Genomic DNA, 11,853 nt, shown 5'->3' with positions numbered 1-11,853 from the left:
GCCGCGCGCCGCTGAGGAGGCAGCTACACAGTCGGCTCCGCCCGAGGCTGAGGCAGCGGCGGTGCTTGTCGGTGCTGTCCGCCCTGCTTCTCTTCGGCGTCTTCGGGGAATCTGGGGCGTGGGGAGTGGTTTGGGCAGGGAAGCAGCTAGACAGCGCCCCCTTTCCCTCTCTTCCAACAGGCGGAGGCGCGTTTGCGGTTGGGGAAGCGTATCGAATCCGGCCTCCGGCGTCAACTGTAAAGCCGTTTGGCTTGGTGCGGCGTGGTTTTCTGCGCCGCGTTAACGGGGAAGACCGTTGGCACCCTCCCTTTCCGCGGCGGGCGGGGAGCGCTTCGTAAACTGAATTAGGCAGAGGATCTGAGGAGGGTTGTAGGCTGTCGAAGCCCTTGCGCTCCCCACTCAGGAGACGGCCCGGGCCATCTGGGCGTCGTGGTTTTCTCATCTCTAACCGATCTTTCTCCACAGGCTCATGGAGCCAGAGAAGGAAAGGACCAGGAGGACCCCCAAGAAGGGCAGGAAGAGGAGGCGGGTCCCGAATAAGCTGGTCGGGGCGTCTGAGGTGTTGAGAGACCGTTGGGATCTTGAGGAGAGGCATCAGCCCGAGACCAAGGTGAGCAACGGGGTATCCCGAGTGGGCGGCCCGAGGCAGTTTGGAGCTCCCAAATGATAATACAGTACCACATACCTTAGGGCTGATATTGGCGGTTTACAACAGGTATTGTGCCTGGCACACGAGAAGAATGGTCGTTCAACAGATACTTATTGAAGTCTTCTGTATGCCAGGAATTGCTCTAGCTTCTGGAAGTATCCCAGTGCATAAAAGCACAAAATCCCCTGCACTCGTGCAGTCTACATTCCCATAGGGGAATAAGATGGATGATCATCTCTGACATTTATTGAGAGCTAAATAATGCCTTTCATCCCTTTAGTCATCAGATTTCTATTGTCTTCCTAGGCACTTGAGGTACATCAGTGAATAAACAGATCACTACTACCTTTCTAGTGGAGAGAGAAAGCAGATAAACGATAGATAATGATAAATCAGTTATATAGAAGGGAATTAGTGCTATGGAAACGTTTTTTAAATGGGATTCCTTTTTCTTTTTTTTTGGCCTATCCGATTGACAAAGCAATTTTTTAAAGGTTAACGTGGTAGAAAGTCGAAGGAAGTTGACAATCTCATCACTTTATTTTGAAACAAACTTAAAGAAAATTTGCAAGGACGGTATCAAAAACTACCCCCCAGCCAACATTTGAAAGTACTGTAGTTGCTAACAGAATGCCTCCCCCCACCCATATTTTAGTGTTTACGTATTTCCTACAAACAATCTACATAACTAAAATGCAACCATCAAAATCAGGAAATAACATGGATATATTGCTACCATCTAATACTCAGACCCCATTCAAGTTTCTCCGGTTGTTCTAAAAATGTCCTTTTTAGCAATAAGATCAAGTCTAGAATCACGTGTTACAGTTAGTTGTCTTGTCTCCTTCAATCCAAACAACTGTTCAGTCTTTTCTTTGACATTTGTGACATTACTACCTTTGAAGAATCCTGGACCAGTTATTTTGTAGAAGTTAGGTTTGTTTGTTTCCTCATTAATTAGATTCAGATTATACATCTTTGGCAGGAATATCACAGAAGTGATATTCTGTTCTCTTGTATTTTATCAGGTTGTACACAAGTTTGATTTGTCCCATTACTGGTGATGTTAACCTTGATAACTTGATTAAGAACGTGTGTGCTAAACTTCTCTAAAGTTACTCTTTTTCTCTGTTATTTTGTGGGGAGATGCTTCCTCATTAAACTTGCAGTTTATTCATTTTTTTATTAGTATGAATTTGTGGATATCTATTTTATTCATTGAGTTATAATCCATTACTGTATTTATTTTGCTGCTCAAAATATCCCAGATTTGGCCATTAAGCTAGCTTCTGTGTCCCTTTAACATGCTTGAGCATTTCCTTATTTTTCTGGCACAAAAAGATGTTCCAGACTCTTCTGTCCTTTCCCTGCCCCAGCCCTGGAATCGGCCACTTCTTCCAGGAGACTTAGTTCTTTTTAGTGGAGAGTGACATTTAGAAATCAAGATCTGGGTGCTAGATGTGTTTATTGCTATTGGTATGTCACTACTCCCCAAAAGAGAGCTAGGAAATATGTGTGTATATGTTTATACACACACGTATGTTTACATTTAAATATTTTTCTGTATACATATTGAAAAACTGTGAATTCATATCAATATCTCTACTTCCAATCCAATTCCACAGGGTTCATTCTAGTTTTCTCCCTTTTCATATTTATAACTTCCTTATATAACAGTGAGAAACCTGACTCCCATTATCTTCAATATATTTGATCAGTCTCCCATTGCTGCCATTGCCCCATACCCTCACACCTTCCTTACCCTGCTTGGGCCCTTGTCATTCTGCATCCTATACCAGGTCACTCTCCAATCTGAATGCCTTCATTGCTGCTGTGACAAGCTACTACCCTCACCCTTCTCACATGGACACCCGCACCCTTTTCAGGCTTTGAATTTGGTGACAGCTCTCTTTGTCCCTCAGCATTGATGCCCTCCTTACTGTAAACAATTTCTGACATCTGATGCCAGCCTCACTGCTCTCCAGTTGCCACTGCATGGATGCCCTCCTCATACTGCTCAGGCTTTGACCCTTCACATTGGGCCACTGTCCTGCATATATATCCTGGGTTCCTACCCCTAGTCCTGGGCTTTCTCCCCTATAGGATGCCCTCCTCACCCTGCTCAGCCTCTGACATCGCATGTTCGGCAACCATGATTACTCACTGCCATATAGATTCTTTACTCATACATTATCAATAACATACAGTTTTGTTTGGTAAATATAAATTGGTATATTCTTTCAGGAGTTAGCAATATTGTCAGAATATAAGATATACATGCTTATTTTGACCAGGAATTTATCCTGAGAAAAATAGGTGTACAAGGATGCTTATCATAATATTGTTCATAATTTTTTAAAACAACAACAGTGTCATCAATAGGGAATTTTTTCAAATAAATTATAAGTTTTAAGTAAATTTAAAGAGTGGACTATTATTAAAATTGACTTTTGTTATGTTTAACAGATATGGAAAGATATTTACAGATTATTATTTTTTTTTGGCCACGCTACGCAGCTTGCGGGATCTCTGTTCCCTGACCAGGGATTGAACCTGGGCCATGGCAGTGAAAGCGCCTAGTCCTAACCATTGGACTGCTAGGGAACGCCCCAATTTTTTTTTTTCTCTTTTTTTTTTCTTGGTGGCCAGAGTTGGTTACAAAACAATGTAAAGTATAATCCCTTGGGAAACGTATGAAGTAGAGATGAAAGAGTTTGGGCTTTGCAGCCTGCATTCTAGTCTTGGTTATGCCACTTATCTGTTCCTCCCTTTCTTTTTTTTTTATTTTATTTTTTATTATTTATTTTATTTATTTTATTTTTGGCTGCGTTGGGTCTTCATTGCTGCACACGGGCTTTCTCTAGTTGCATCGAGCGGGGTCTACTCTTCGTTGTGGTGCGCGGGCTTCTCATTGCGGTGGCTTCTCTTGTTGCGGAGCATGGGCTCTAGGTGCACGGGCTCTGTAGTTGTGGTTCGCAGGCTCAGTAGTTGTGGTGCATGGGCTTAGTTGCTCCACGGCACGTGGGATCTTCCCAGACCAGGGCTCGAACCCGTGTCCCCTGCATTGGCAGGCGGATTCTTAACCACTGTGCCACCAGGGAAGCCCCTGTTCCTCCATTTCTTTATCTGTAGCTTGCATTCTAGTCTTGGTTCTGCCACTTATCTGTTCCTCCATTTCTTTATCTGTAAAATGGGGATAACAGTAGTGCCCACTTGAGAAGACTTAAGAATTAAATGATTTAATAGATATAAAGTGATCAGAACTGTAAATGACTAATAATAAGTGTTCAACATTAGCTTTAAACAGTCACAGGGGAAAATAGCAATAATAATAATAATAATAATAATATCTGGTGTTTAAGTACTTATCTTAGGGTATGTCAGGCACTGGCCTCAGTACATTGCACTTACAATGTACCTCATTGGTCTTCCCAGTAATCTCATGAGGTAGAATTGTAGTTATTCTGTAAATGAAAAAACCTTAGTCTTAGAGAGGTCAAGGCATTTGTCCCTAAGCTCTTAACATCTTAAGGCACTTAAGATGGTAGAGCTTTGGGGGATTTCCCTGGTGGTCCAGTGGTTAAGAATCCACCCTCAAGTGCAGGGACATGGGTTTGATACCTGGTCCGGGAACTAAGATCCCACATGCTGTGGGGCAACTAAGCCCGCACACTGCAGCTACTGAGCCTGCGCACTCTAGAGCCTGTCCGCCACAACTAGAGAGCCTGTGTGCCGCAACTACTGAGCCCGTGCGCCACAATGAAAGATCCCGCATGCTGCAACGAAGATCCTGCATGTTGCAACTAAGACCCGACGCAGCCAAATAATTAAATTAAAAAAAAAAAAAATGGTAGAGCTTGGTATTTCAACTTGGGTAGCGTGACTCCAGGGCTTGAGCTCCTAACCACTATTACTCTGCTGCCTTCCAGACCAAAATGAAAGTGGTATTACTTGTACTTGAATTGTACAAATACAGGTGACTTATTTTCACTTATCTGTTGTGTTTTATCTGTTTTACCCTTCTCCATTATCTGACTTTTTTAACAAGCATGAATTACTTTAATAACTATATCTAAGTACAAAGCTATTTTAAGGAGAGGCTTAAAGTCTGACTCCTTAGGTTAGACCACATTGATCATCTATGAACTGGCTCCCACTTCTCTCTTCTCTCATATCTCTATTGCTCTGCAACATGTAGTCTTGACTCCAGCCAAACCAAACTAAGTGTTTAGACACAATGTTTCCTCCTACCTGGCTGACTATTTTCAAGGTTCAACTCCATTACTTTAATCTCAGTGATGCTATCTCCAAAACTCTCCAATCCCCAAGGCAGTTAGTTAGCCTCTTTTGCTCCCTTACCTTTATACTAGCACCCACATTATATTGGAATTACCTGTTTCTGCATTTTTCCCCGTAGTAGAATGGACTTCTTGAGAGCATGAGTCATGTTTTATTCATCCTGCTATCCCTAGCACTTAACCAAGTGTCTATAATTAAGGTTCTGTATCAGTGTTTATTAAATATCCTATTAATAATGTCATATCACAGGTTGTTGTTTTAGACCTTCACTTCTAATTAGGAAGAGCCCTCCTTATGTTTAGAGTATGCTAAAATAATAGAAACTAGAATATTTAAAAATTTGCCATGTTTTGTTGATGTTCTTTTTTTTTTTTTTTTTTTTTTTTTGCTGTACGTGGGCCTCTCACTGTTGTGGCCTCTCCCGTTGCAGAGCACAGGCTCCGGACGCACAGGCCCAGCGGCCATGGCTCACGGGCCCAGCCGCTCCGCGGCATATGGGATCCTCCCAGACCGGGGCACGAACCCGTATCCCCCGCATCGGCAGGCGGACTCTCAACCACTGCGCCACCAGGGAGGCCCTGATGTTCTTTATAATCATAATTTGTTATACTCTGATTTATCTTTGCAGAAAGCCCGCTTAACCATTTTATTTGCTGAAAACCGTGAAATAACTCATGGCCAGCTATGTGAATTGCTGAAGTATGCAGTTCTGGGCAAATCCAGTGTTCCTAAACCTAGGTATGAGAAGTACGTAAATGGTGGGTATAGACCTGAGGTTTCATATTGGTATCTAGAGGACCATGTCTACCTGACGTTTTTTATTTGCCACACAGAATGTCCTACTAAATTTTTTTTTTACAAAGTTGCCAACAATTTAAATTGGGAATCCCTTTATATCCATGTTTTTTACTTCTTCGAAAAACTCTGGCAACTGTCCTTATGGCAACAATTTGTTGAAGCTGAATAGTGGCCTCCTGTTATAGATGTACACTTCAGTGTCCCACCTGGCCTGCCTCCCTTATTTACAGTATCTGTCTGGCTGCTATAGGTATTTTGGTTTATAACCTCCAGTGGAGACCTGATTGAAATAACATGATCATGTATTAAGAATCCCAATCTTTTTTCTTCTTTTACAAATCAAGGGCAGAGAGAATTTTACTATTCTGATATTCTCAGTGCCATTATTAAATGTCTAATGAAAATTGCATTTCTGTATGTACCAATACACAGTAGAGAGATTTTCATATGTACACTTCAGTCTGCGGGTGGAGTGGCTACATACCTCGAAAGCCCGCTTCTGCCTTAACAGATACTATCATTGCTCTGTCATTTTATCTGAACTGGCTTTCTGGAAACCGGTCACTTTACTGGCTTAGGAAGGACTGTAGAGCAGACTTGGACCTTGAAGATATGCCTTTGTAAACTGAGCTTAATTAGTTCCAATTTAAAACATCTTAATAGGATTTTGGATTTGAATGCGTTGTGTTTCACTTGGTATTATACTTGATTTGAATGGAATAAATAATTATCTCAAGAGATCTTTATTTGAATTCTGTGCAGTAATAACTGTTCTCCATTTCCAGGCAGTCAGTGAGTGATGATAAACTCCAGTATCTTGCTCAGTGCTTTTTTCACACTTCCCTTCTGTATGTCTGTAACTGACTTGACGGTATCAGTCTTAGCTTTGTTGGTTTGATTTTTCAACAGCTGGTGCCGGCTTTTTCACCAAAACCACCTGAACAGCGTGGTGGTTTTTATACTGCAGGGAATGAGTCAGCTACACTTTTACAGGTTCTATTTGGAATTTGGGTTTCTCCGAAAGACATTCAGACACGTAAGTTAAGAAAACTTTGTATTCGGACCCGAGTCGGGTCCTCACACTCAGAGATTAGTGCACGTGTCTCAAATTGTGCTCCTTGGCAACCTAATTGAACAAGCAATAGAAGTTGTAGAAAGCTAAAAAGATTATGCTTGATACCTGAGATTAGATTGTTGAAATTAGATTTATCTCTCATTTTTTTCTTTGGTAATCTAGGCAAAACCCTTAATCCCAGATTGCAATTTAGTTCCCAGATTGTAGTTGATATTGTCACATTTTATTTGGGCTTTGGTGTTTTCAAAAATTGTAAAATTTACATAAAATCTATATTTTTTGGCCTCTCTTGACAACATCACAAGATTAGGTTCCCTTAAAACAGTACCTGGAGCTGAATAGCAGCTGTCTTTAGAAAGGGCATGTGCTCTCCATTTTACCATAGCCTCCTCCATTCTTTATCAGACTGTTTCATACATTTACCCCTGAGAGCATTTGAATTGGTGAGCCCTAACCTAACCCCCTTGGGTCTCCATTTTCTTTTTTGCTTTCACTTATTGAACACTACCTATGTGCTAGGCCCTATATTAATCATACTGTATGCATCATCTTTAATTCTTAAAATAGTCCTATAAGATATACTTGGGGCCTCTCACTGTTGTGGCCTCTCCCATTGCGGAGCACAGGCTCTGGACACACAGGCTCGGCGACCATGGCTCATGGGCCCAGCCGCTCCGCGGCATGTAGGATCTTCCCAGACCGGGGCACGAACCCATATCCCCTGCATCGGCAGGCGGACTCTCAACCACTGCGCCACCAGGGAAGCCCCAAGAGATACTTTTTTATTCCCATTTTATACATAAGTAAACTGAGTAACGCACCCAAGTTACAGCTAGTAAGTGGAATTTACAGCTGGAATTGAAGCCCAGGTGAGCCTGAGACTTAAGCTTTCAATCTCTTTGCTTTTCTGTGTCATCCACCTGGCATGTTATCCACTAAAGTAATAGATATGAAAGTGCTTTGAAAAATATAAGGAACTTTGCTTTTCTAAGTTATACATTTTTGTAATGTTTGTTTCTTTTGTATAGTGTGTAATTAGAGAAGCAAAGAAAACTTCTGTGGTAGGATAAATGTGGCTTCACTTATTTAGTCACTTTTACAATTTAAGGAAACAGTCCTCATTTTACAGTGCAAACAATTAAGGTCCAGATCTTTCATAGCACTGAGCTGACAATAAAAGTCTAGGTCTGACAGTATTTTAACTGTTTTCAAGCATTTTTGTAAAAACCTATTATGTATTTTCAGAAGTTCTGCTTGCCTCCCCCATCATCTGATTTCCTAGCTGATATCATTGGGCTGCAAAAGAAACAAATAATTGGGGATCTGCCTAAAGGAATGGAAGGTATGACTATAAGTAACTTAAGCAGAAAAGCAATTTTGTGTGTGTGTGTGTGTGTGTGTGTGTGTGTTTTAAGGAAAAAATGGGTGAGTACCAAGGGGGATTAGATAGCAGGAAACGTAACCAGGGTTCATGCCTCAGAAATCATTTGGTTAGGTTAGATAGCTAAGTCTGCTCCCTGGATATCACTGACACTGGACTCAAACTGTTACTAGGTCTTTGTACCCACAAGTGTACACATGGGAAGGAAGATCTTGCCTTTGACTAATGTAGGGGATACTCACTAATACTACTCACAGGGGGGAATAGGCAGATTTGGATGCTGGCCAGCTAAAGTGTAAATATCCATGATAGCAGTGTTTTTCAAACTGGGTTGTGTCCTGTTAGCAAGTTATAGCTGACCTTCTCTTTTGGGGGGAGAGGAGGTGAGTGATGGAATAGACCTTAACAGTTCATTCATTGCACATAGTAAGGTAAGTATTGTTCAATAATGCTTTTTGTAGGTTTGTTCAGAAATAATTAAATTATTGAATAGTTGCACTGACGGGACATGAAAAAGTGGTGAGGGATAACTAGTGATTCCTTTCCATGTCCTCCATGACTGTGTTTCCTGTTATCTTCTGTCTCAAAAGCATCTAACTTCCTACCTTTCCACTGTTCCCCTTTCCTTCTAATAGATGTCCATATCGGACCTGCAGCTTTGTTTAATTTGACATCCACTGTATTTTAAACATCTTTGAGTGAATCACAGAGTAGTCATTATGAGATTCAAAACTCAGGTAAAGACATTGAGCTGTAAAAGAAAGGATGTAATCAGAAAAAAGAAATTGATGTGACCGAAGAATATAGATTGTTGAGGATGATTAGGGGGTGGAGATGGAATAAGAGGGCAGGTAATGGTGAGAGATGAGGCTTAGAGGTAGGTTAAAGCTTTGTCTTGCAGGCTGTAAATGCCATGCTAAGGACTTAGGATTTTATCCTGTAAGCATTGAGGAGCTAGAGGGTTATAGCTACTTCTCTGTCCTCCTAAGGATTTTGCTTCATTTTCCCAACCTAAATAAATATCGAAGTCCCCAAGATATAGTCCATACACTTTGATCTTTCTTCAGTTCTCTTTTGAAATATTCATCTGTTCTTCCCTAGTTTATCCATCACTCTTCTGTGGATAACTCCTCTGTCTTTAGGTTTGATATCCCAAACTCCAGGCCTGCATTTTCAACTGCCTGCTGGATGTTGCTACCTGGATACTCCACTGTACCCTCAATCATAGCATATATAAAAGCATTTTTCTCATCCCTAAATAACAGACTCCCAACTTCAAATCCCCTTTTCTGTTGGTACTGTTTTTCTCTAAGCCACCAGTATTGAATTTTAGAATTACTTTTCTTTTGGTTCCCCATACCCAATCTTCATGGCTCATTCCCTTTGCTATTAAGAATCTATCCAAATGTTACTTTATCAGAGAGACCTTCCCTGATTATAAAATATATGACATTAACCCTTTTCCTGCCCCAGCACTCCCTTTCCTCCTTTTTCGCCTTTACTTTTCTCCATAGTCCTTATCCTCACCTGCTATATTATGTACTTGTTTGTTTATTGTCCATCTTCCCAACTAGAATTTAAGTTCACCTAGAATTTAGTTGATTTTGTTCATTGGGGAATCTACTGGCTAGAGCAATACCAGGCATATAAGTACTCAGTAAATATTTTGTTGACTGAACTGAATTACTCTGTCACTATGCTCTACCAGTTTTTCCTTTTTTTAAAAAATATTTATTTGTTTGCGCCGGGTCTTAGTTGTGGTTTGTGAGCTCCTTAGTTGCGGCAGGAGGGCTCCTTTAGTTGTGGCTTGGGAGCTCCTTAGTTGTGGCATGCGAACTCAGTTGAGGCATGCATGTGGGATCTAGTTCCCTGACCAGGGATCGAACCCAGGCCCCCTACATTGGGAGCGCAGTCTTAACCCGCGCCCCCTGCATTAGGAGCCAACAGGGAAGTCCCTCTACCAGTTTTTCTTGTGTAATGTTTCTTTCTTATAACCTTTTTCCTCCCTCCATCATCTTAATCCAGACTCTTTTTTTTTTTTTGCCAGAATTATTGCAAAGTCATTTCTCATTTCTCTCTCTACTTCATTTTCCACATATCTTTGAGGTTGATCTTTCTTAAAGTACTGTTTGGTTATGCCACTTCCCTTCTCAGGCACTTTCTGTTGCTCCATCTTATATATGGAATGATAGACTAAAGTTCCAACTCTTGAGTCTGGCATTCGCAGTGGTCTACTCTTATCCTCCTCTTTCAACCTTGTTTCTTATACTGCTCTTCTACAGAGGCCTTTTTTTCTCCCCAACTGGTCTAGTCACTACCATACCAAGTTTGCTTTGTACATTTCTATCTTACCTGGGATGCCCTCTTTCCTTACTTCTGATTCTTTGGCATTTTTGGTTGCAAGGACCAGGCACTCACTGAGGCCACCTTAAGTGAGAGGGTATTATTTGAAGGATGCATGTGGACTAGAAAGTCATCAAGAATCTAAGTGCCTCTGGTGAAGAGCTGTTCTCCATCCCTTTCATGGCATCTTAGCTTCTTTGTTTTCTGTTCTAACTGGTGTGTTCTCTTTATTTCCTAGTTCAGTTCTGGAAGCAAGCAATCTGATCAGCTTAGCTAATTACCCTTGTCCCTTTTGAGCATGTCTTGACAAGGAATATCAAGTCACTGGTCATTTTATAGATGGCTCCCTCTTTAGCCAAGTCCCCACTCTTAATCCAATCAGTAACCAGCCCTGCTTAAAGAACCAGCACCCCTGCTGGTGCATGAGCAAGTGGTTAGGGGTGCAGTAGATTTAGCTAGAATGGGCTATTAGGAGTGGCAGACACTGTAACGGACTGGTCTAATACACCAAATATCTGAATTCTGCCTTTTCTTTAAGACTCAGCTAATCTTTTCTTCTCTTGAACCATCTCTAACCATCTCAGCCAGTATATTCTCCCTTTCACTTTTATAGCTTTTATTATTATAACCCATTTGAGACTTATTTTCTCTTTGTGTTCTTTATAAGTGTATGAGAGTGCAAGCTCCTTTAAAGTTGGGGCTGGGTCTTAAAAATCTTTTGATCTTCATCATGCTTACCCTATACAACATTAAAAGGACATGTCCTCTGAGGCCTCTTAAACACAGATTCTAACATATGTACGATTGTCCTTGTTTCAGGGTCTTTACCTTCTTCCAGTACAGAAGTCCTCATCAACCTGCAGAATGACCCCATCGTTAAAAAGTATGGCTCTAAGAAAGTAAGCTTGACCAGATGCCTTCTCACAAAGGAGGAAATGAAAACATACCACTTTCCATTACAAGGTTGGTTTAGATTTAACCTGATGTTGGTAACAATGGAAGAATATCTATCAGTTTATTTAAAAATATTATTATTGAAAGTTCATTTTTATGGGCTGCTTTCCAAGTGATTTATTCCATCTTCTACTAAAGAGGAAATACTTGCAGTGCAATGTCTCCTAAAGTGTAGGATGTGTACCATTATTGATTTTAGGTAGTACGTGAACATGACCTTAAATATTGTGGGAAAATTATTCCTTTTTCATTTTTCTTTCATTCCTTAGTATGTTGAAAAGAAGTCAATATGTCTTTAAAACTTTAACACTTCTGTGGTACTTCTAATCCTCCTCCCACCCATCCCACCCCCAT

At 41.0% G+C, this 11,853-nt stretch overlaps 1 protein-coding gene across 4 annotated transcripts in view; it reads left to right on the top strand.

The window, feature by feature from the left end:
- The first annotated feature begins 11 nt into the window (after positions 1-11).
- Positions 12-11,853, top strand: part of REXO5 (RNA exonuclease 5) — a 41,439-nt gene continuing 29,597 nt past the window's right edge. Inside the window, exons 1-6 of one of the 4 annotated variants that reach the window (XM_082645618.1) lie at positions 12-71; positions 466-610; positions 5,577-5,686; positions 6,656-6,782; positions 8,067-8,163; positions 11,365-11,508. In XM_082645618.1, the coding sequence (XP_082501744.1) occupies positions 470-610; positions 5,577-5,686; positions 6,656-6,782; positions 8,067-8,163; positions 11,365-11,508 (619 nt within the window). In that variant the 5' untranslated portion in view covers positions 12-71; positions 466-469. The other 3 variants (XM_082645619.1, XM_082645617.1, XM_082645620.1) reach the window with 3 other exon arrangements.

Source organism: Mesoplodon mirus (assembly GCF_964341445.2).
Source record: "Mesoplodon mirus genome assembly, chromosome: 15".
In the NCBI taxonomy this organism is placed as follows: Eukaryota; Metazoa; Chordata; class Mammalia; order Artiodactyla; family Ziphiidae; genus Mesoplodon; species Mesoplodon mirus.
This window is presented reverse-complemented; position numbering and strand designations above follow the sequence as displayed.